Here is a 24,450-nt window from a genome sequence, read left to right as displayed (position 1 = left end):
CCACATCAAGACTTACCTGGTACACCCATGCCCTACTCTGAGACTTCATCAGTAAATATTTACTGATTCATTGATTTTAGCTCTTTCTCTCAATATTTCAGTATCAGAGCACACAGACTTACTGCTTTTGGTTAATTTTACCCATGTCTATCTAAGGTCAGTATTCTATCTTTTGTTCAGTTCTCATCAAAAGACCATACTAAGTTCAAACCACAAGCCACTGTCTTTTCATCTCCAACCACTCAGCTTGTGATCAAACTGAGAATTATAAAATCAAAAGAAAACAAGACCACCTACCTAGGTGACTTGTGGTGTCTATGACCAGATGGCTTCTGATAAAAGCATGAGAGCTTCACAATGCTACACCAAGAAACCAAATTGTTACTCATAAATTCCTGCTTCCGTGTTAGCTATGAAAACCTGTAGTTGAGGGCAAAACTGCAAGATTACTAAAAATACTTAGGCTTGCTGATAAAGTATCACCAATGTTTTAAAAAAAAAATCAATACCCAAAGAATGAACAAAAAAACTCCTGGGGCTGGGCACGGTGGCTCACGCCTGCAATCCCAGCACTTTAGAAGCTGAGGCAGGCAGATTGCCTAAGCCCAGGAGTTTGAGACCTACCTGGGCAACATGGCGAAACCCAGTCTCTACAAAAAATACAGAAATTAGCCGGGCTTGCTGGCCCATACCTGTAGTCCCAGTTACTTGGGAGGCTTAAGGGGGAGGATCGCTTGAGCCAGGAGGCCAGTGCTACCATGGCTGCACCACTGCACATCGGCCTGGGTGACAGAGTGAGGCTCTGTCTCTAAAAAAAATAAAAAATAAGACATGAAGAAACCTTAAATACACATTACTAAGTGAAAGAAGACAATCTGAAAAAACTATATATTGTATGATTCCAACTATATGACATTCTGGAAAATGAAAAACTATAGATACAGCAAAAAGGTTTCTATGGGAAGGGGCGAGACGGATGAATAGACAAAGTAGTGAGCATTTTTAGGAAAATGAAACTATTCTGTATATTGTAACAGTGATACATGTCATTATACATCGGTCAAACCCATAGAATACATAACATCAAGAATTAACTCTAATGTAAACTATGGACTTTGGGTGACAATGATGTGTCAATGTAGGTTCATTGATTGTAACAAATGTACCACTCTGGTGGGAGATGTTGATGATGGGGGAGGCTGTGCATGTGTGCATGTGTGGTAACAAGAAGGGAACCTGCACCTTCTGCCTAATTTTGCTGTGAACCTAAAACAAATCTAAATAATACAGTTTGTGTGTGTGTGTGTGTGTGTGTGTGTGTGTGTGTGTATATATATATATAGAGAGAGAGAGAGAGAGAGACTCCTAAAATATCAGAATAATATAGGTACATTATCTCTGGCTTCATAGAACATATATTTTTTATTCTAAGTCAAATATTCAGCACCTTACAAAAACAAAAACTTGTTGCTGTTTAGGACAAAAGAAGATGAGAGAGCTGAGGAACGACATGTCCCCATACATTTTATTTTGCTTTTAAGAAAATATCATTCTAAGGAAAAGACAAGGTTCACACTCCCATCCCAACCATACTTTCCCAAACCCCCAAAAGAACATTTAGAAGGCCTGAAATTTTGTCCCTGTTTTTATGCATCTAACTCAATTTTTTCCCCTTTTTACTGCTGGGAAACAGACACTTGAAGAATAAATATGCACAAAGTTCTAGATAGAAGCTTGTCCAATCTGCAGCCCACAAGGCACATGCAGCCCAGGAGGGCTTTGAATGCAGCCCAACACAAATTTGTAAACTTTTTTAAAACATTACGAGATTTTTTGTGATTTTTTTTTTTTTTTTTTTTTTTTTTTTTTAGCTCACCAGCTATCTTTACTGTTAGTGTATTTTATGTGTGGCCCAAGACAATCCTCCTTCTTCTAATGTGGCCAGGGAAGCCAAAAGACTGGACACCCCTGTATTTAGAAGTTGAAAGTGTGTATTTATGTGTTATCTACATAATTTTGAAAAGAAAATTTCCAAAAAAAAACATTTTTTTTTTGAGAAGGAGTTTCACTTTATCACTCATGCTGGAGTACAGTGGCTCAATCTCAGCTCACTGCAACCTCCGCCTCCTGGGTTCAAGCAATTCTTCTGCCTCAGCCTCCCGAGTAGCTGGGATTACAGGCGCCCGCCACCATGCCCGGCTAATTTTTGTGTGTATTTTCAGTAGAGACGGGGGTTTCACTATGTTGGCCAGGCTGGTCTCGAACTCCTGACCTTGTGATCCACCCACCTTGGCCTCCCAAAGTGCCGGGATTATAGGCGTGAGCCACCGCGCCCAGCCCCAAAATATATTTTTAATAAAAAATTGGGACACGCCAGGTGCCGTGGTTCACACCGGTAATCCCAGCACTTTGGGAGGCCAAGGGTGGACAGATCACTTGTGGCTGGAGTTCAAGACTAGCCTGGGCAACATGGTGAAACCCCGTCTCTACTAAAAGTACAAAAATTAGCCAGGTGTGGTAGCACAGGCCTGTAATCCCCACTATTCGGGAGGCTGAGGCAGGAGAATTGCTCCAATCCAGGAGGTGGAGGTTGCCATGAGCCAAGATCACACTACTGCACTCTAGCCTGGGCGATACAGCAAGACTTCGTCTCAAAAAAAAAAAAAAAATTAGGACAAGCCATAAAAACAGACATCTACTTTAGCATTGAGGATTTCTGTCTCCTTGTTCACATTTATATTTGAGACCTTGCCAAAGCACCCCATGGATATGCTTACCAGAACTTATTCCAGAGGGAAATGTAGCAGGCAAGTTTCCTCAGCATTTATGAAATGAACCACACTAGTTCTCTCAAGAGGGTTCCCACACAGAATTCTGGCTCCCAAACAATTATTTTCCAACCATGACAGTAATCTCATGAATAACACAAAAACTTCCATGATGGCAACAGAAAGTAGGAATGAAAACACATGGGGCTCAGGGTCAAAAGACTTTGGGAGGCCAAGCACAGTGGCTCATGCCTATAATCTCAGCACTTTGGAAAGCTGAGGCGGGTGGAGCATTTGAGGTCAGGAGTTGGAGACCAGTCTGGCCAATATGGTGAAACCCCTTCTCTACTAAAAATAAAAAATTAGCTGGGCATGGTGGTATGTGCCTGTAATCCCAAGCTAAGACAGGAGAATCGCTTGAACCCAGGAGACAGAGGGCTGCAGTGAACTGAGATCACGCCACTGCACTCCAGCTTGGGCAATAAAGCAAGACTCTGTCTCAAAAAAAAAAAAAAGAAAGAAAGAAAGAAATAACTGAGAGCTCCAAATGTAGCATGGAACAAGGACCTTCTAGAAATTGCCACAGGCAATCATCTCCCCACTGCATGGCTACAGAGCTTCCCTGTTACACTCACAACACCACCATCTGAAGTTTCCTACCAGCTTTGGGCAAAGAGGTACACCTGAAAGTTTACAGGGGCTGCCTGCTGTAAGGTTTCAGAGTCATCAGATATGGACAAGGCATAAAGAATTGCTTTATATACACAGCACCTGGATAACATTTGCCCCATGATCCACTGATGAGCAATTACTTGGCTTACGTGGGATCTATTTCATAGTTTAAATTTCCTTAAAAGAATCAATAACAGAGTCTTGCATAGAACATTCAGAGGGCCTCTCAGTTAGTCTTTGCCTCCAACATCCTCCTGTTCAAATCATTTCTTCATGCTGCCACTAAAGTGATCTATGGGAAGGGGAGAGACAGATGTAAGTCAAGTCAAGTCGGTGGAAGGGCCATATAAGCTTATTTCCTCCGCCTCCTATTTTCAGCGTAAGTACAGCAAATGACTTTTTAAAGGGGTGAAAACACAAGAACAAACAGTATGAGAGTGAATATAGCAGTGGGCAAGAGAGTGCAATAATTTTCTAGAAAGTGAATAAAGGATTAATAACTGACCAAGAAGAGCATAAGAAACTACCCCTCAAGTGCCTGCAAAGGGAGACAGTGAAGAGGGAGACAGTGAAGAGAAACAAGCTGATTTGCCTTGCAAAATCCCACAAGGGCTCAGAGGCACAGAGAAGACTGAGAGGTGGGTTAGTTGAAAGACTGTCAAGTTCCCACACATACACACACACCCTGCCCAACCAAGTAAATACATACACACATATATGCATATACCAGAAGAAACCAGATGTTTATTCTCTGGATAAATAAAAATGACAATTTTTTTAATTCAATAGCACCAGGCACCATGGAGATGTATGAAACAAAAAAAACAGATTTTGAGTTAAAAAAAAAAAAAAGACAGTCTGACTTTGTCGCCCAGGCTGGAGTGCAGTGGTGTGATTTCAGCTTACTACAACCTCCGCCTCCCAGGTTCAAGTGATTCTCCTGCCTCAACCTCCCAAGTAGCTAGGATTACAGGTGTGAGCCACTATGCTCAGCTAATTTTTGTGGTTTTAGTAGAGATGGGGTCTCACCATGTTGGCCAGGCTGGTCTCAAACTCCTGGCTTCAAGTGATCCACCGCCTCGGCCTCTGAAAGTGCTAGGATTGCAGGCTTGACCCACCGTGCCTGTACTAAAATCTTTATGCTGAATTTACCCTGGTGCTCTTTAACCTAGGATAGAAGAACTAAGCTCTTTACCCTAGTACTATTTTTAAAATGCACAGCTTTCGGGAAAGTTTTTACTCTGAAAGAGAGAAACCAAAGTAAATTAGGGGTTGGAGGGAGAGAAAACCAAAGCAAAGGAAAACAACGCAGAGAGCACAGAAGTATTTCCAAAACTCTACAAAATAATATTGTCAGAGATATAGGAGAAGGTGGTATATCCATGAAGCACCAACAGGATGCTGTAAAGAAAAAAAAAAAAAAGGAACAAAGTACAGAAATTGCTTTTAAAAAATTAAAAGTAGGAGAGCCAAAATAAAAAGTTTCATAGGAAGGCTGGTGAATAGAGTTGAGGAAATCACCCAAAAGGTTAAAAAAAAAAAAAAAAAAGTGAGATGAAAAATAGAAGATAAAAGATAAGAGAATTGGAGAGTCAATCCAGAATATTTCATAAAGAAAGAAAAAATAAACGATAGTGAAAAAAATATTAAAAAATAATTGAAGCAACTTTCCAAGAACTATAGGATATGGATCTCCAAGAATGAAAATATCCACCAATGGGCTTTTGATTTACAATGAGTTGGGTTTTTTTTCAGTGCCAAGCTTTATCATCATGAAATCTTAGAACACTTGGTGATAAAAGGCTTTTCTAAGAGCATCAAAAGAGAAAAAGCAAAGTTGAAGTCAAATTAACACAGGACTTCTCAACAGCAACAGTGGATGCTAGAAAATAATAAAGCAATATTGTCAAAATTCTGAGTGAAACTAGAATTTATAGCCAGCCAAACTATGAATCAAGCATAAAAGAAGAATAAGGACATTTTCAGACCAGCAAACCCAGAAATAGCATAACATAGCTGCCCAAAAATAGTGGATCTAATATTGATGAAAAGTCCTGGAAGACAACCGTGCAACTGGCCAAGAAAGCAGCCTGTTCAGCAGGCTCTCAGTGGGAGGTCATCAAGGAAAAGAAGAAACTGGAATGAGTGAGCACATGGAAATTGTTATTGACAGCTACGGAACAAAACATTGGAGCATTTAGAGGAAATATTAATAGTGTCATAGATATCTAGTAAATGAAAAATAAGGCAACTTTTAATACTCAGCAAAAGTTATACTAGAAAAGAAGCACAATTATACTATTTGACTTGATAGTGAATAATAGTTGTGTAGTAATATGTAAACATTAACTTCTAATTTTACTTTTTTAAAGTGTGATATAAGCATGTCAAGAAACTGATGAAACTGAATGAGGCAGAAAGATAACTAAATTCTTACCTACTATGCCTGTAATCCCAGCACTTTGGGAGGCTGAGGCAAGAGGATCACTTGTGGCCAGGAGTTCGAGACCAGCCATAGCCAACATGGTGAACCCCAACTCTACTAAAAATACAAAAAAAAATTAACCAGGCATGGTGGTGCATGCCTATAATCCCAGCTACTCAGGAAGCTGAGGCATGAGAATCCTCTGAACCTGGGAGGCAAAGGTTGCAGTGAGCCGAGATCGCACCACTGCACTCCAGCCTGAGCAACACCAAAAACAAAAAAGTCATGATCAAGTCTAAAATCGCAAGAAATAGCAGTTTACCAATATTATTTAGAAAGTAGATGTAAATACCAGGAGTACAGCTGGAAGAGCTAAAGGTGGTCACCTATAGAGAATGGGACTTGGAGGTAGGGGTAGTTAGAACAGAGGTTTATGAGAATTATTCAAATTTTACAATTAGGTTGATTTAGTCTGTTATTATTTATTATTATATATTTATATCATATATCTTTAATATTATAAAATATATTTAAAATAATATATTTTAAGATTAGGAAGACATGAAGGAGGCAGAGAGAGGAGGGCAGGAAGGAAGGACAATGTCTTGACCCTGTACCTTTCCAAACACATTGGGATTGCCCACAGAGCTGCATTTTTCCATTAGCCTGCTGAACCACCTTCTGGGTTACAAAGAGTTGTTTTAGGCATTTCTGAAAATAAGCACACATAAGGAGAATACTTCTTTAGAAACATATATGTACAACTAAAATGTGATGTATAATATAGAATTACAACTGGTAATTCACTAAGGAGTTCAAAGATTCCACATTGTAAAAGCCAACACCACAATAATCACTATTATTTATTAACTAAACACTATGTAACGAACAGTGCTGAGCATTTTACATATATTATTTCTCCTGCTCTATGGAGTTCAACAACTCCATAATTAAAAGTAGGGTAGCCAAAATAAAAAGTTTTATAGGAAGGTTGGTGAACAGAGTTGAGGAAATCACCCAAAAGGTTAAAAAAAAAAAAAAGTGAGATGAAAAATAGAAGATAAAAGATAAGAGAATTGGAGAGTCAATCCAAATATTTCATAAAGAAAAAATAAATGATAGTCAAAAAAATTATTAAAAATAATTCAAGCAACTTTCCAAGAACTATAGGATATGGATTTCCAAGAATGAAAATATCCACCAATGGGCTTTTGATTTATAATGAGTCTTTTTTTTAATGCCAAGCTTTATCATCATGAAATCATAGAACACTGGTGATAAAAGACTATGGAGTTCAACAACTCCATAGAGCAGGTATTTTTTGGCTAGAATAAAATCTTTTTTTATTCTTCTAGCCTAAAAATCCGTTTAGCCTATACACCATAGGCTGGTGACATCTCCAAAGCCTGCCACAACTGAACTGCCATCTTAAGGTCCCTTTTTGTTAACACCTTCACAGAGTTCTTAAGTAAGTTTACTAAAATTCCATGTGCACAAAAATCTGGGTCCTATCCCTTTGGGCCAATATACAAAGAGCACTTCTGACATTCTTACATCCAACTTCAATCAAAAACCCCTGGGAAAATTAGTAATAAGTGGAAAGAAAAATAACTGATGAAATTTCCTAAAAACATACTGATAAATGGTTAAAACAGAGAAGATTCTGTTTTGCTTCTTCACAACAAGATATTTCCTCTCCCAAATATGACAAATACTGTGTCAGGTTCACAACTGCGCCAAAGGTCATGTTGAGGTCCTGAGTGAGAGGGTGAATGAGCAGGAAGAACACTCGGGGGGGTGGCCATAGGCAGGTGAATGATTTTATTCAGCAGCAGCTCTCATCAACAGCTTTCTTAACTAGCTCTCTACGCTGTTCACCTTTATCTCAGCTGCTTAATTCCGTGACCCCCACATACAGCTGCATGGCTGGCTCTCCCTTGCCTTCAGGGTCAGCAGCTTAACACTTTCTTTCTCTGGGCACGAGCAAGCCAAGCTGTGTTCTGGCTCCCCTCATCCATCTGCAAAGACGGACAGCTCTGGCTTTCTCTTTCTCCAGGTGCCAGCTCCTGCACAGTGTCAACAGGGCAATTATACCTTTTACAGACAACAGTCGCTTAGAGCCAAGTGATGGCTTTGCAGGTGTTACAGCTATAGTGGTGAGCTTCTCCATGTTGTGTCTACATGGCTGACAACAAGTGGAGTTATACACCTGTGCTCTAGACTCACTGAGTCATGAAGAATGTGAACATCCTACCTCAGCCTATCCTTGACCAAAGCACAGCCATGTTCCTTACACTCTGGGTCCCCACAGTTCAGAAAGAAGTTTCTCTGACAGGCAACGTTTTGGTATTTTGTTTTTCTTCCTTGATGTTATGTCACATAATTGGCATTGCTGTCAATGAATCATGGTTTTTAGTTACTCAAGGTAGAACAACTAACTGGAAAGCAGGGTTTCCCAATCTTGGCACTATGGGCATTTGGCAGCCGATAATTCATTGTTGTGGGAGCTGTTCTGTGCATTGTAGGATGTTTAGCAGTAACCCAGGCCTTCACCCACGAGATGCTCTCCCCCTGAGTTGTAACAATCAAATGTCTTTAGATATTGCCAAATGACCCTTGATGAGTAAAATCACCCCAAATTGAGAACCATTAGTATAAAATAATATTCCTAAAATGGCCTGCTCATCAGTAGTTCAATGACCTCTTCACAGACTCACTTCTTCAGAATCCCACAGTTACCACAAAGCTGATCACAGCAAGGTTTAGCAGGCACTTCTGTTCTGTGGGTGCAGGGGTGCTCTTTCCTAGATTAGATCTACTTACCACTTTAATCAGCAACTTAATATGGAGCTCCTGGAGGATGAATTCTGAAAGTCTCCATGGCTATGCAGGCCCTTGTTGTGGAACACCCTCCAGATGATCAGTGAGGACCACATGAAGACACACGTTTACTCTACAGGGGAAAGACCTCACTTCGTGTCTTCACCACTCTCTAAGCTATTTGACTTCTAACTAATCATGGCAAAAAATGCTCTCCTTAACATCGTAGATCAGCTTCCATTATCCCCTGTCCAGGTTCTTCAGTGATGCTGGGGTGACGTTCCAGCTGGTATAACAATTGCTAAGGAGTATCTTGCCAACACCATCATGAGCCCACAGATGGAGCCACGAACCTTGCTGCCACCAGTTACCAGAAAGGATAAGAGGAAGGAAAAGGGAAATCCTAAGGGTGGGACAGCAAAAACTCCAATCAGCAGTAGGGGGTGAAAAAGAAAGGAGTGTTAATAACCTGGTCCAGGTTTGAGGCCACCAGTGCCCCCTAATTATCTCAGTGGGACTCCCCGGCCATTCCCTATCCTCCAAACCCATATCCAACAATAAAGCACGCATCAAAACACCTGCTCTAAAACATTGACTTCCAACTGCATATGAGTTCAGATAACTAAAATTTATATTTATAATATTTTATTATTATTCTAGCAAAATAGCCAAGCACAGAAAAAAGGCATACACTGAATAAGTAATTTTGCCTACATTGAGAATTTATGACTTTTCTAGTTCAAAGTTTTTGAACTGAAACATTGATTCCTTCAAAGATTCTTCACTGGATTTGATAAATTCAAAAACATGTTATTGATATTTAATGTGCTCAAAAGATTTATGTCAGACTCCTAAGATCTTAAAACTATGATAAATAAGAGATACCTAAATGTAATAAATGTACTTAACCAAGAAAAAAACAACAAGAAAGGCTTAAGGTAAATATTTAAAAGACCATCATATAGAGGTATAATTCAACTTTTCCTAAGAGACCCCAAAGGACAGATCACATCATCACACAGATGGAAATGATGACAGCAAGAGATCCTTAGGCTAAGAGGAAGCATACCATAATAAGTATAATTTCATTATATTTTTAACTTTTACCTGTTTGTAAAGATAAAATGGTTATTCTCATTTTCACTTTTTTAATTAATCCCAATTCAACAGTTTCTCATATATTTGGGGGGTATCTTCTTTCTTTTACAAAGTGGCTCTATTCATATCCTTTAATTATTCATTTTTTTTACCAGGAATGCATCATTTTCTCATTGATGGGTAAGAGCAGCTAAGCAACTTTTTCCTTACATTTGCGACTAAGTTGTCTCAGCTTCTCTAGACGAGGGATCTTCAGTTTTTTTCTCTTTACCTACCTGCCCTTTTGAGGCAACATTTTCTTTCCAGTCTCTGTCCATTGTATGAGGTGCCTTGCAAAAATGGAGAGCAGAGTTACTTGTTTCAGAAATTCCTTTGCTGGGGGTTTTCGGTGGTTCTTTGCAGGATCCTACAAGAAAGACATTTATCTTTGAATTTGGTTTTTAAAACAAGATAATCAATTTGATTGTAGGACTGGCCATGGCATCTTTCACAGTAGGACAGAGTGAGAAAGTCCAAGCTCTCATCGCTCCAAAGTCCATTGCAGAGAGCAGAACGGAATTTTATCCAGACTGCTGACTTCATAAGGTTGTCACTCAATGAGAAAGCTGCCTCAGTGGTCTCTAGAGCAGGGAAGAGGTGCCAAGATTAAAGACCTGACTTCATCTGCAGCGGCAGCAGTGTAAATGCTTTATCTCTGTATGGAAAAAAAAACAGATTTGCACATTTGAAGAATGGATAGAAACAGTTCCACAGTTTTAAATGATAGTGGAAAGAGTATCCGGTTTGCCTGAGCTATGGTCATCCTGCAAGGAAAGCATTATGGGATGCTTGCTTTGCCAGCATTGACATTCACTGCATAATCATGAGCAAATCACTCTGCCTCTCTCCCCCTTTCTATTGCAGAAAGATGTTTTAAAGATAGTTTAAGATGGCATCAGTGAAATACTTTCTAAGTTAAAGTAATAGAAGAGTTAGTGTTTCTTGCATCAATATTATTCCTACCTATTCTCTTCTCAAGATTGAGAAAGCCCTTTACCAGACTTTCAACTGCACTGGAAACCTGTCAAGTCATTCTCTAAAACTAAATATCTGCCATATCACTTGTTCATCACAGGAGCCAAGGGACCATTGGAAAATCTTGGCCTTTTGCTATGTGACAATCTCTTCTTCATTTGGACAACCATGGGCTTGATAAACTCTCACTAACGTTCCTAGAGCCTAGTACCTCAAGTACTGAGACATTCAAAATTTAAGCAATATAGATTACATTTAGGGAGAAGAAGGATAAAAATATGAAATGTTGGTCAAAGTTTTAGATCTTGCTCTTTGTCCTGAGAAATTATGCATGCTTGCTTTCTCGTGGTATTTGTAAAAGAGTACAGGGAAGAAAAAGCCAGCTCTGAGAACTTCAAATGAGAAAGAAAAAGTTGCAGTCAGAGGCTAGTACTGACAATCACCCCAGTTATAAACAAAGAAGTCAGGTCCACCAGCCTAAGAAAGAAGGGACCTCTCAGGTTCTGTCCACAGAGCATGACTGAAAATAAACCTCTCTGTAAATGTCCCTTTGGAATGGGAGGATCTTCAGTATCTGCTCTTCTAAAACAAAAAGAAAGAAACTCCACTAGCAAAGCACTGAGAAACCAATAGATCTGATTAATCCCTAGTATTAACTTAAGTAGAAAAATAAAATGGCCTTTCTTGTAAAATCCTTTTGGTTAATATCTGATTTCTGAATTTCTCACACAATGCCATACTTTTTTAAAAAATCAATAAATTAATTTAGAGCCTCGAAAGAAAAAGGGAGCCCCTAATTTTAGCCAGAAATTCTTCCAAAAACAATCAGCATCAAAACTGTCCCTCAATTGCACTGAGATACAAAAGATTTCTTTTAGAAGATAGTCATAACAATGACCTTTTTCACAACCCCTTATCTCCTACTGCTTCCCTCCTTGGTTATTAAATATTTTCAATTATTAAATACTTTCAGTATTAATGCCTGTCGTCACATGGGAACTTCATTGGTTTGAAAAAAATCTGGGCTCCCTTTCAATCGGCAGACTGCAATGCATCATCGTGTCTGATGTCATTGAAAAGAGCTGGCACTTCTATCAACATTTGTCTTAATAAATACGCTGATAGTCAAAAGAATTATGTTGCCTATGATTCTCAAAAGAGAGAATGGGCATTACATCAGCTAATGATAGGTGACAAATTTTGCTTCTGAAGGATGGGAATGAAAATGGCTGTGCCCAAATGAGAATTACATATTTCAGAGACAGAGTTTGTGTTTCGGGGCTCTGGCAGGTTGATCATGGATCCTGCCCATCACACTGGTGGTTTGGAGCCCACTCCCCCATCTCTGCCGCATCATAGACTGTCTCTCACTCTCCTTTCCTTCCCTTTTCTTCACTTTCCCTACTACTTTTGGAGGCTCTTCTTTCTTCTTTCTTTCTCCTCTTCCTCCTCCTCCTCCTCTGTCTCCTTCTCCTCTCTTCTCTCTTTTTATCTCTCTCCCCTCATCCATCCCCTCATCCCTCTCTCTTGCTTCCTTCCTCTTACTTTCTCTTCCTCTCATTCTCTCCTGCTTGTGTCTTTTCCTTCTATTTCACATCTGATTATTCCATTACTAACGCATAATTTTTTCTTAATCTGTATACCAGGAACCTTACCAGTCATTAAAATTCTATACTTTGCAAAACAAAAGCACATATATATGTGTGTGTATACATATACATATATACATACACATTCATACATACAGTCTTTTCAAAAGTTATCAACTAACCAATGCAAGTCTCGAAAACATATTAAAATTAAGCTAAATTTGGCCTGAGGATGTAGGATGAGTCCCTACATCTTAAATTGCAACCTAACTTGGGATGTAAACTAACTGAAAGCTTAACTTAGCTGAGTCTCCGCCAATCACAGAAGCTGAGCTTCAGTCAATCACAGGTGGCCAACTAATCAGACCACGTGCAAATAAGGCAAACTGAGCTGTAGCCAATCAGGCCGGCTTCTACTCACTCCCAATTCCTGTCCATAAATGCTGCTCGCCCCCACATGGCGGAGTGGTTCTCTGGTTGCCCATTGGCCAATGGTTCTTTGCACAACTAACTTTGTTAAATTTAATTTGTCTAAAGTTTTGGGTTTTTTTTTTTAACACATACAGTACCTTTCCTTTGTTTTTGTGTCATTTCTCCCCACCTTGGAAATTTCTTATTCAAAGGGAGAAAAAGAGAAAAGAGTTGACTCAATGTGGCACTCCTTAGTTCTACAAGACAAAGAATCTCTCAGGAACGTATCTTTTATTCACGTTGTGTAACTGGGCTGTGGCATTTGGGGCTCCTCACCTGGAGTCCAGGTTTCTTTCTCAGGCGTTGTCTTCAGCACTGATCCGGAAGCTTCTGGGAGGTAGGTGGTTGACTGCTCTTCCCCAAAGGAATCAGAGGACAAAGCCCTAGTTTGACTTTGCCTCCACCTTGTGGTAATGGGGCTACTCGCAACAGGAACTTCCGCGGACAACCTCTTCGCAAAGTGACTCTTAAAGTCAGAATACGTAGCATTAACTGAATCAAATACCTGTTTAACAACAAAAACAGCTCTAACTCCACTGGCCTCAGTGATGCAAAAGTAAAAATTCCCTAGAAGAGACTTCAGATGACTCATCTAGTACAACACCAATAAAATATATATAATGAGATTTTTTAATTTTTGTAACCTGGATGTTATTTTATATATTTATATATATTTTTGTATATAGTTATACATTAAATGTTATATTTTACAGTTATATATTATATAAACATAAATATGTTATCTTGTATATATTTATATTTATATATGAAATATGTTATATTTTATATATTTTTATATTGATATTTATATATAAAAGTTATATTTTATATTTATATTTACAAAACATGTTATTTTTACATGTATTTATATATAAACATGTTACATTTTTATATACTTATGTGTAAACTGTTACATTTTATATATATTTATGTGTAAAATACGTCATATTTTTATGTTTATTATTTTATATGTAAAATAGATATACATTTTTTCTATCTAAAAAACAACAAAATGCTACTACTTACTTAGAGCCTCTGCTGAAGGGTCTGTAGGTATACCAAAGTAGTTTAGGGAGTAATTACATTTATAAATATTACCATCACATATCAGTGTAAAATATGACATATGATACAACACTATGTACTGAACATGCAAGATGTTTGTATGAAATAATAAAATTTCAAATCTGGATATAAACAGCAATTTTCTAGTCCAAACCCTTCATTTCACAGATGGGGAAGCTGAGGCCTAGAGAAAGTAAGTGATTTGCTCGTCTGTCCATCCTCTCTAAGAAACACTAGGAGTTTGATATTTATAGAGCCTGTAGTAGTGAACCATCCCATGTAGCCATGTGAAATTAAAATGTAAGTGACAAACTAGAAATGAATTATCGTTTAACAAAATGACAGACAACTTATATTAAAATCCTAGTCATAAAGAGCTCTTATAGAAATTGACAAGTTTACCAACTCAATAGAAAAACTGGGGCATAGTACATTAAAAAGGCAATTCATAAAAGAGATATATAAATGCCCAAAAGATATTTAATCTCACTAGCAATCAAAGAAATGCAAATTTAAAACAGCAATGAGATGTTAGCAATAATTTTTTTGTGACAATCCCTGGTGTTGAAGGTGCCAAAAACAAACACTGGCATGCACTGCTGGTGGGGGTTAAATTAGTATCTGGAAAGGACTTTTGGACAATGTCCTTTCAAAAGCCCTCAAATATGTGCATAACTTCTACTGACCCAGCAATATCACCTCTAAGAATTTAAAAAAGAAATCAGCTGGCCATGGCGGCTCATGCCTGTAATCCTAGCTCTTTGTGAGGCTGAGGCAGGCAGATTGCTTGAGCCCAGGTGTTCGGGACCAGCCTGGGCAACAAGGCAAAACCCTGTCTCTACAAAAAGTACAAGAATGAGTCAAGCATGGTGGCGTGCACTTGAATTGCCAGCTACTTGACGGGGCTGAGGTAGGAGGATTGCTCGCTGCAGTGAGCCACATTGGCGCCACTGCACTCCAGCCTGGGCGACAAAGTGAGACCCTCTCTCAAAGTAAAAAAAAAAAAAAAAAGAAAAGAAAAAAAAAAAATCTAAGATACGAACCAAGATGGAGAAAACATCCAGCATTTACTGACTGCTTACTATGTATGAACCCATATGTAAAGGGTTTTACACGTTTGTATTTAATCCTAAGAAACATCTGTGAAGCAGATGTTATTTATGCCCATTATATCAGTGAAGAAACTGAGGCTTAGAGGTCAAGTGAATTGCCCAAGACTACACAGTAAGTGGAGATACCACACCCGAGGCTCACCTGTCTGACCCCAGAGTCCAGGCTCTCAACTGAGAACATGAGGGTGTGTACTGCATTTTACATGTTTGTAAGTACAAAAAGATGTGAGACAGACTAAATATTTACCAATGGAGAACTGACTAGGCAAACTAACAGGACATCTCTAAGAGGGACTGCTCTGCTGCCATCAGAAATGGCATACATTAGGAAAACGTAAACTAAACCACACCAAAGCACCACTTCACACCCAAGAGGATGGTTAGAATTTTTTTAATGGAAACTAATAAGCATTGGTAAGGATGCAAAGAAACTGGAAGGTTTTTACATTGCAAGTGTACAGAATGTGAAAGGATGCAGTCACTGTGGAAGATTAGTTTGGTGATCCCTCAAAAAGATAAACCTAGAATTACCACATGACCCAGCAAGTCCACTCGTAGGTATATGTACTCAAATTCATGTGCACATATGTTCATAGTAGCGCTAATCACACTAAGAAGGTGCAGACAGCCCAAATACTCATCAACAGATGAAGGTGTAGACAAATCATAGGACGTATCTACATATGCAAGTGATCTACATATCACTCCCAAGAGGAATGAGTTGCTGATACATGTCATAATGTGCATAAGCCTTGAAAGCATTATGCTAAGTGAAAGAAGCCAGACAGGAAAGGTCACATATCGTATGATTCCATCTATAGGAAACAGTCAGCATAAGAAAATCCACAGGGAGAGAACACAGATTGGTCATTGTCAGAGATTAGGGGAGGTGGAAATGGGGAGCAACTGCTTAATGGGTATGGAGTTTTCTTTTGAGGTGATGAAAACGTTTTGGAACAAGAGAGAAGTGGTGGTTCCAGAACATTGGGAATACACTAAAACCACTGAATTGGTGTCTTAAAAGGTTATTTTTGGCCGGATACAGTGGCTCACACCTGTAATCCCAACACTTTGGGAGACTGAGGCGGGTAAATCACCTGAGCTCAGGAGTTCGAGACCAGCCTAACCAATATGATGAAACCCAATCTCTGCTAAAAACACAAAAATTAGCCAGGCATGGTGGCATGCACCTGTAATCCCAGCTACTTGGGAGGCTGAGACAAGAGAATCACTTGAACCCAGGAGGCAGAGGTTGCAGTGAGCCGAGATGGCACCATTGCACTCCAGCCTGGGCAACAAGAGCAAAACTCCGTCTCAAAAAAAAAAAAAAAAAAAAAAAAAAGTTATTTTTAATATGAGAATTTCACTTCAATAAAAGAAATCTTTTTTTAAATGGTAACACAGGATAATAGTGAATGAAACATGCAGATGCTCACAATATATTGCTAGCTGTAAAACAGGGACTATAAAACAGAATTCCAATGCAGTCCCACTTCCTAGATCTAAATGAAAGATAGGAAAGGAATATGCTAGAATGTTGAAGCAGTAAGTTTTGATTCAGTTTGAGTTTTTTACTAAGCATATGTGAGGGCACTGGCCCATCCTGCCTGCAGCCCCCAGGGGGCAAGGCCGGCTCTCTCTCCACTGCTGCTCTGTGCTCTCCCCACCAACTGACCGAAGAGAATGTCTTTCGCAAGAGACAGGCCGTTGTAAAGAGTGTTGTTGGGGGTCAGTTTTTCTGTCTTACAGTTGTTTGTTTTTGAGTAGGAATGGGAAAGATGAAAAGAGGCTGCACGTGTCAATCAGGCATCTCAATCTCAGAAGCCCAGACTAGGGGGCAGCAGGTAAGGTGATGAGTAACGCCAGCTTGGATGAGAAGCATGACCCACTCTGGCCTTCTTTTTTGTTTTGCTTTGTTATTTTGAGGCAGTCTCACTCTGTCACCCAGGCTGGAGTGTAGCAGCACGATCATGGCTCACCGCAGCCTCGATGTCCCAGAGCTCAAGTGATCCTCCTGCCTCAGGCTCACCAGTAGCTGGGACTACAGGTGTGCACCACCATGCCTGGCTAATTTTTGTATTTTTTGGAGAAACGGGGTTTCACCATGTTGCCCAGGCTGGTCTTTAACTCCTGGGCTCAAGCAATCCTCCTACCTAAGCCCCCCAAGGTGCTAGGATTACAAGCATGAGCCCTTTCACAGGGCCACTTGGACTTTCATTTCCCCACTGTTTTTATTTCTCTCCACTAAGAAAAAAACCACAGTACCAGCTCAGAGGCTATGGGGTCTTGGCCCCAGAAACTGAGGGAATTTCTCAAACTTTAATGTTCGTGTTTTAGCCGCAGCAAGAACACATTGAGACACATTGTCTCATTTCATAGAAGATGTTAGAAATTTAGACTTTTCATATGAATTTTCCCACTTTTTAAAGTGTTCAACTGATTCTAATTTTTAGAAAAGACTGGAGGACTGAACAGAGCATGTCTGTGGGCCACATTCAGTAGGCTATGTTTGCAATGGCTCCACTATGTCCAGGTAGCCCTTACCCTCACAGGTACCAAGAAAGGGAGGAGACACCATATTGGAAGATAGACTTAGTTTGCAGAAAACATGGCAGAGGACAGAGACACTTGCTCAAAGGTTTCCTTGGAGCAAAATTCCAAGGAAATTCCAAACTTTAAATGTACATTTAAAAAATTCTGGGTTTAAAAGAGGAAATTAAAGAATAAAAATTTGATGCTATGTCAGCTATGTCCGTGAAAACTATTGAGAAATTGCATATTGACAATATCCTACTGCCTTAGCAGGTCTGAGTTTCTGTGACTCATCTACCATCACTCTGTCCACGCTGAATGTTTCCCACGTGGGATGTTCATCCCCAGTTCTCTGCCAGGGAACTCCCAGCCACCTTCACACCTGGGTTCAGCTACCAACTCCTTCAGGAAGGTGTCTCTGACTTTCCCTTCCTCCCTATTCCAAACTAGGTTAGGCAGCCAATGGTAGCTAAATAATGGCCCCCAGAGATATCCAGATCCTAATCCCTGGAACTTGCAAATGTTACTTCATATGCCAAAGGGGCTATGCAGACTTAAGTTCAGGATGAAGTTAAGTTGAGGTAAGGAGACTGTCGTGAATTTTCAGGATGAGTCCTAAATGCAATCACATGTATCCTTGTAAGAGGAAGGCAGAGGGAGATGTGACTGCACACAGAAGAGGAGAAGCAATGTGACCACAAAGGCAGAGACCAGAGTGATAGGGCCACAGGCCAAGAAATGCTGGCAGGTACCAGAAACTGGAAGAGGAAAGGAATGGATTCTCCCCTAGAGCCTCTGGAGGAGGCCAGGCCCTGCTGACCCCCCAGCTTCTGCCCAGTGAAACTGAGTTTGGACTTCTGGCCTCCGTAACTAGAAGAGAATACGTGTGTTTAAGCCACCAAGTTTGTGGTAATTTGCTGCAGCAGCCCTAGGAACAAATACTAAGCCCTCCCTGTGCTTCCACACCCCCAGTGCATGCTCCAGCATGACCACCCTGTGTTAATAACATTTATCAAACACTTAATCCGTGCCAAGCACTGGGATATATGATTTAGAGGGAGTGTTTGTTTTAGTTTCATCACAACCCTATGAAATAGGTACTAGTATTATTTCCCCCATTCTACAGAGTTGGAAGAAATATCTTAATGGTATTAAGTAATTTGAGCAAGGATATAGAGCTAATAGGCAGCTGTATACTGCATACAGCTGTATAGATCATTTTCTCTATGAATGGCACCCTCTAGAATATGCAGTGCACAACCTTCACAACCAACCAGAGCAACCCTGCCATGGTTTGAACTCTGACAAATCAATCTAATCCCTATGCTAAAAAGCAGGTCTGCTCATATTCCACTTTTTTACTTTCTCTCCTGCTATATCATATACTCCTTAAGACCAGGGACTTTGTCTTTTATCTTACTATCCTTGGGACATTGGTATCTAGGAACCCCGTAATGAATAAATAGATGAATCTCTTCCCCTAGAGGCAATTAGTACTAAAAAGGGACAAGGGATTTGAGAAAGAATCCAGAGGCAAGGAAATAAGACGTTTTTATCCTTTCCCACTAAGGAGAACAATTCTCAGGCCAGGCACAGTGGCTCACGCCTATAATCCCAGCACTTGGGGAGGCCAAGGCAGGCAGATTGCTTGAGCTCAGGAGTTCGATACTAGCCTCGACAATGTGGTGAAACCCCATCTGAACAAAAATACAAAAATTAGCCGAGCATGGTGGTGTGTGCCTATAGTCCCAGCTGCTCAGGAGGCTGAGGTGGGAGGATGGCTTGAGCCCAGAAGGCAGAGGTTGCAGTGAGCCAAGATCATGCCACAGCACTCCAGCCTGGGCAATAGAGCTAGACCTTGTCTCATTAAAAAAAAAAAAAAAAAAAAAAAAAAGAACAATTCTCAAATTGTACAGAGTAAAACAAACATTTCTGCAGAAATTAGAGAATGAGATAAATGAAACAACAAAAGTGCATCTGGGTTTTTAAAACAAGTTCAAGTCTGTAGGGCCAGATAAATAAAACCCAGAGGAATGACAGCACTTTCAAAACTGATACGTGTTAGTGATCTATGAGCAAAACATGACAAATACGAAAAATACATGCCCCCCTGATAGATAAATGTATTATTTTTCATGGTTTTCCAATAGGAGGAGCAAGTAACTAGTAATAAATTTGCTGCCAGTGTCCTAGATAGCACAAGTGAGCAGATCCACGTTAGCCTGAATAAATCACCCTGTGGTGGACTAAAGGGTTTAGTCTCTGGCCTTCTGCTATTCAACTCGTTATCAGCAGCTTAAATGGAGATCTATTTATCAAAATTGTTGATTACTCTAAGTTGAAAATATAATTAAAATACTAAAGGACAGAATAGAATTCAGAATAAAGTCTGGGACAAGGGCCAAAGTAGCAAAATTTAATTCAATCAAGTTGCATGAACAATATTCTTATTTAGATTTTTTTTCTTCATTGCACAGGCATAAGATGGAAGAGAACTGACATGCAGTGAAAAAGATTGACAGTGTTAGGCAGCCCCCGCTAGAATATGGGTGAACAGCACAGTGAAATGATTATAAAAAATCAGTACAATTTTAGGTCCCATTGACAGAAAAATAGTGTCCAGAACAGGAGCAATCAAAACCCTGTGTCTCTGCACCGCTCAGATAGCATCTGGAGAACCACGTCCAGTCCCAGAACTGTTCTTCAAGAAGGGAGATGGACGAGTCAGGATTCAAACCCTGAGTTCATTTGGAGGAAAGAGACCACAGTGACAGGGGTCAGGGTAAACACAGTAATGGGGCAACACCCCAGCACATCCAATGGTGGAAACCTGGGGTGCTTAGTCTAGAAGAAAGAAGACTCAAAAGGGTCTGGTGCAGTGGCTCACACCTGTAATCCAAGCACTTTGGGGGGCCAATGCAGAGGGGAAATCACTTGAGGCCAGGAGTTCCAGACCAGCCTGGGCAAGTGAGACCCCATCTCTAAAAAAAAAAAAAGTCAAAAAACTAGCTGTGCATGGTGGCACGCACCTGTGGTCCCAGCTACTTGGGAGGCTAAGGTGGGAGCATCGCTTGATCCCCGGAGGTCGAGGATGCAGTGAGCCATGATCATGCCACCGGTGACAGAGTGAGACCCTGTCTCAAATTACAAAAAGAAAAAGAAAAAAGAGAAAACCCAAAATGAACTGTTTTCAAATATTTAAAGGGATGCAATCTATGAATAAAAGAAAAACATACTTTATATTGCTCCTTATGATACAACCAGGACCCATGAAGGGGTAGATTCAATTCAGAGAACTTTGAAAGAGAGCACAGTTTGAATATAAAGTAAAATTCTGTCAGTCCCTGCACTAGGGACATATGGTTCATAGTGGTATAGATGAACATTAATAATTATGTATTTAATGTCATTTTATAATTTTTTAGTTTTGATGTAAAGTTTTCCTTATAAAAAATTAATTTTAGAAAAATAAATTGTATTTAAATACTCATTTGTTAGTATGAATATTAAAATGTTAAGCAAATAAATGATATACAGATATGGCAAATCACACAGTGGTATTCCTTCAATGACTGCAGTGAAGGAAACACTGCTGCAGATTGTGCTATTTCATCTTCAGTATTTTTAAACTTCTGTTTCAGGATCTATCTCCTGCTGAGGAAATGCCTGTCGCATAGTTTTGAATGACTCAAGTATTTATTAACAGAAAGGAAGAGGAAGATAAGAAAAGTAAGACAAAGAAGGGAAAAGGGATGAATGACTTGGTACTCCAACCACATCAATTCAGCTTGTTTACCTGTAGAGTTCACATCACAGTGACATTAAACCAGGAGGAATTCAGAGCGCCAGAGCCAAAAATAATTAGAAAAGAACCCAGAGGGGTTAAAAATAAAGTCAGGAAGTAGCAGAATGAAACAACTGAGAAAATAGAAACAAATATGTCTACTGACAAATAATTTGACACACAAATATCCAGTGGGTGGGAAAAACCTAGACATGCCAGAAAAGACCTGCTGGTGATGCCAGTCTTGCTAGAACCTCAAGACAAAGATAAAAGTAGCAAAGACAGCCCAGGTAGCTCTGAAGCATACCCTAACCTCGTTCCTTAACCTCTGAGTGTGTGCCCCTCCCACCCACCACCAGTCCAACGCAGCAACATTCTGTCCACAAGACGTTTCAAATGTAGGGTCTCAATGCTATTTCAAATTAGTCATGAAGACCAAAATGTTCATCTTCTCATGTTTGAACCTTCAATGCCTTCCCATCCTAGTGGGCAATATGACCCACACACTGTCAAGGTCATTTTCAGGTAAACGTCATCCTTTATCTCCATTGCCAGCGTGGTCTACAAAGCATCTTTAGCACCCACCCCTTCCTTCCATCGTGCTGGCCAAGGCTACCCTCACTAAGACTCTTTATCTATCATCTGGACCTGCTGTTCTGCAGACTTCCTGTGGCCCCTTCCAGATAACTTCAGTACACACAGACAAGCCTTTTGGTGGTGTTCTCCATGCCCTCTCCTTTTTGGGCGCTTATACAGTGATTTCTTATAAAACAAAATGCCTCCTGATGAATGAAACCCCTTGTATTAGTCTGTTCTCACACTGCTAATAAAGACATACCTGAGGCTGGGTAATTTACAAAGGAAAGAGATTTAATGGACTCACAGTTCCACATGGCTAAGGAGTCCTCACAATCATGGTGGAAGGTGAATGAGGAGCAAAGTCATGTCTTACGTGGCAGCAGGCAAAAGCTTGTGCAGGAGAACTCCCATTTACAAAACCATCAGATCTTGTGAGACTTATTCACTACCACGAGAACAGTATAGGGGAAACCACCCCCATGATTTAGTTATCTCCATCCGGCCCCACCCTTCACATGTGGGGATTATTACAATTCAAGGTGAGATTTGGGTGGGGACACAGCCAAACTCTATGACCTCTCCACCAGAGTACTACAGCCATCTCCTCACCTACCATGTTTCCTTCTAAATAAACTTATTTACCTATTACACAGAAACAGTTTCACGAAATTGAAATAACTTTGGTTATGAAGTCAAAAGTTCAAAACTCTATTCTTCATTGTTCCGTTCACTAATTCTGTGATCTTGGCTGAGTTAACTGCTCCCTATTTCAAAGAATTACTGTGAAGAAAATAATGTGTATACTAAAGAAGATTGTGTGCAGTATAAAGCTCTCTAAAAACATAAGTCATTGGCCAGGTGTGGTGGCTCGCACCTGTAATCCCAGCACTTTTGGAGGCCGAGGCAGGCAGCTAACGAGGTCAGGAGTTCATGACCAGCCTGACTAATATGGTGAAACCCCATCACTACTAAAAATACAAAAATTAGCTGGGCGTTTTGGCGCATGCCTGTAGTCCCAGCTACTAAGGAGACTGAGGCCGGAGAATCACTAGAACCCAGGAGGTGGGGGTTGCAGTGAGCCGAGGTTGCACCACTGCACTCCAGCCTAGCTGACAGAGCAAGACTCTGTCTCAAAAAAAAAAAAAAAAAAAAACAAGTCACTTATTTAGCACTCAGTTATTTGCTGCCTTGTAATCCTTCCCTGTTTCATGTGTGTTCTCATATTTCCAAAATTGATTTTACATTTGCGTGAGGCTGGCTCCTTCCCTTGCACCTTATTTGTATCCTTTCCAGTGCCTGAGTTGGTTGATAACTGAGTCAACTGCTTTATCCCATTCTTGACCAGGTAGCTTCCTCCTGCCTTCACCATGAACTCATCAATCTCTTCCCCTCCTGTAAGAAGCCTTCCTTCATTTACTGAAAGAGTGCTGGTGGTTTTTCTAACATATTACCCCTTACGCAGAGAAATGTGCCATTTTGATATATCTATAGTCTGAGAATAGAGTTAGTATAGACAGAACATGAAAACAATGATGGCAGATCCCCAGAAGGCTGAGAGATGATGACATCAAAATGTATGCAAAGAAAGACTGCCAAAACAACAAAGAAGAGGTGTGCCAGGGTCAAAATCTGTGTTCATCCAATGCTGTCCAGCACATGAGTTCTCCAAAGTGCTGTCTGAATGTTTGGTTAATGGGCCAATGTGAAAATTTATATATCATGCCTTCATTATTTGAAGCTCTTAAGCCTTAGGAACATTAAGTTAACAAACTGGCTCTGATTTCATCCTTAACAGGAGACATACACATAAGTTTTCAAAGTTGTATTCATGTAATATGGAATTTTGTGGTCAAACCAACTTCAACATTAGGCCTGCATAATGTCTTATTTCTGGTTGTAAAAACCGGCTTATTCAGCAATCACATGCAAGTTTGTAACAGCATAATTTTGGCCTTTTCAAATCCATTCATCTCTGGATCACTTGATAAGAGTTTCTGTACTTATAAAACAACGGACTACAAAATATCACAGTTATTTTATCAAAATAATATCACCCTGTGGGGCCCTGCTGAAGCAGCGGTCAGTCAACATCCCTGCCAGAGATAAATCACTCTCTTCCCACCTCAAAACACAGTTATAATGAGTTGGGTTTACATGGCTCAAATTATAGCAGGTATTCTATGAATTAATTTTAAAATGCATGTTCCTGAGCCATTTGCTTGTACAGCCTGAGGAGTTAAAATATCTCGTGTATTCATAGAGATGTGAAACACATCCACTATGGAAAACAGAGAAATCAAAGACTGACTCTTGTTGCTCTGAAACCAAAAAAAGGCTGAGGTCTAAAGGTTCTCAAACTTAAACTTGTGTATGTGTCATGAGGAGATCCTGTAAAAGTACAGATTCTGACTCCAGAAGTCTGGGGTGGGGCCCAAGATGCTGTGTTTCTACCAAATGCCCAGGTGATGGTACTGTGGAAGGTCCCAGATCCCACTTAGAGAGCAAGGCCAGAGAGCTTAAG

The 24,450-nt window shown here is 40.0% G+C and overlaps 1 protein-coding gene across 1 annotated transcript in view; it reads right to left on the bottom strand.

The window, feature by feature from the left end:
• The window catches only part of CDC20B (cell division cycle 20B), a 58,224-nt gene that overhangs the window by 18,779 nt on the left and 14,995 nt on the right, over positions 1–24,450 (bottom strand). Inside the window, exons 3-5 of the mRNA XM_050794696.1 lie at positions 13,134–13,362; positions 10,059–10,189; positions 6,483–6,576 (exon numbers count right to left, since the gene is read on the bottom strand). Coding sequence (XP_050650653.1) covers positions 6,483–6,576; positions 10,059–10,189; positions 13,134–13,362 — 454 coding nt within the window. The remainder of the gene's footprint in view (positions 1–6,482; positions 6,577–10,058; positions 10,190–13,133; positions 13,363–24,450) is intronic.

Source organism: Macaca thibetana, chromosome 6, assembly GCF_024542745.1.
Source record: "Macaca thibetana thibetana isolate TM-01 chromosome 6, ASM2454274v1, whole genome shotgun sequence".
NCBI classification, from domain to species: Eukaryota; Metazoa; Chordata; class Mammalia; order Primates; family Cercopithecidae; genus Macaca; species Macaca thibetana.
The sequence above is the reverse complement of the archived record's forward strand: the minus strand, read 5'-3'. Positions and strand labels throughout refer to the sequence as shown.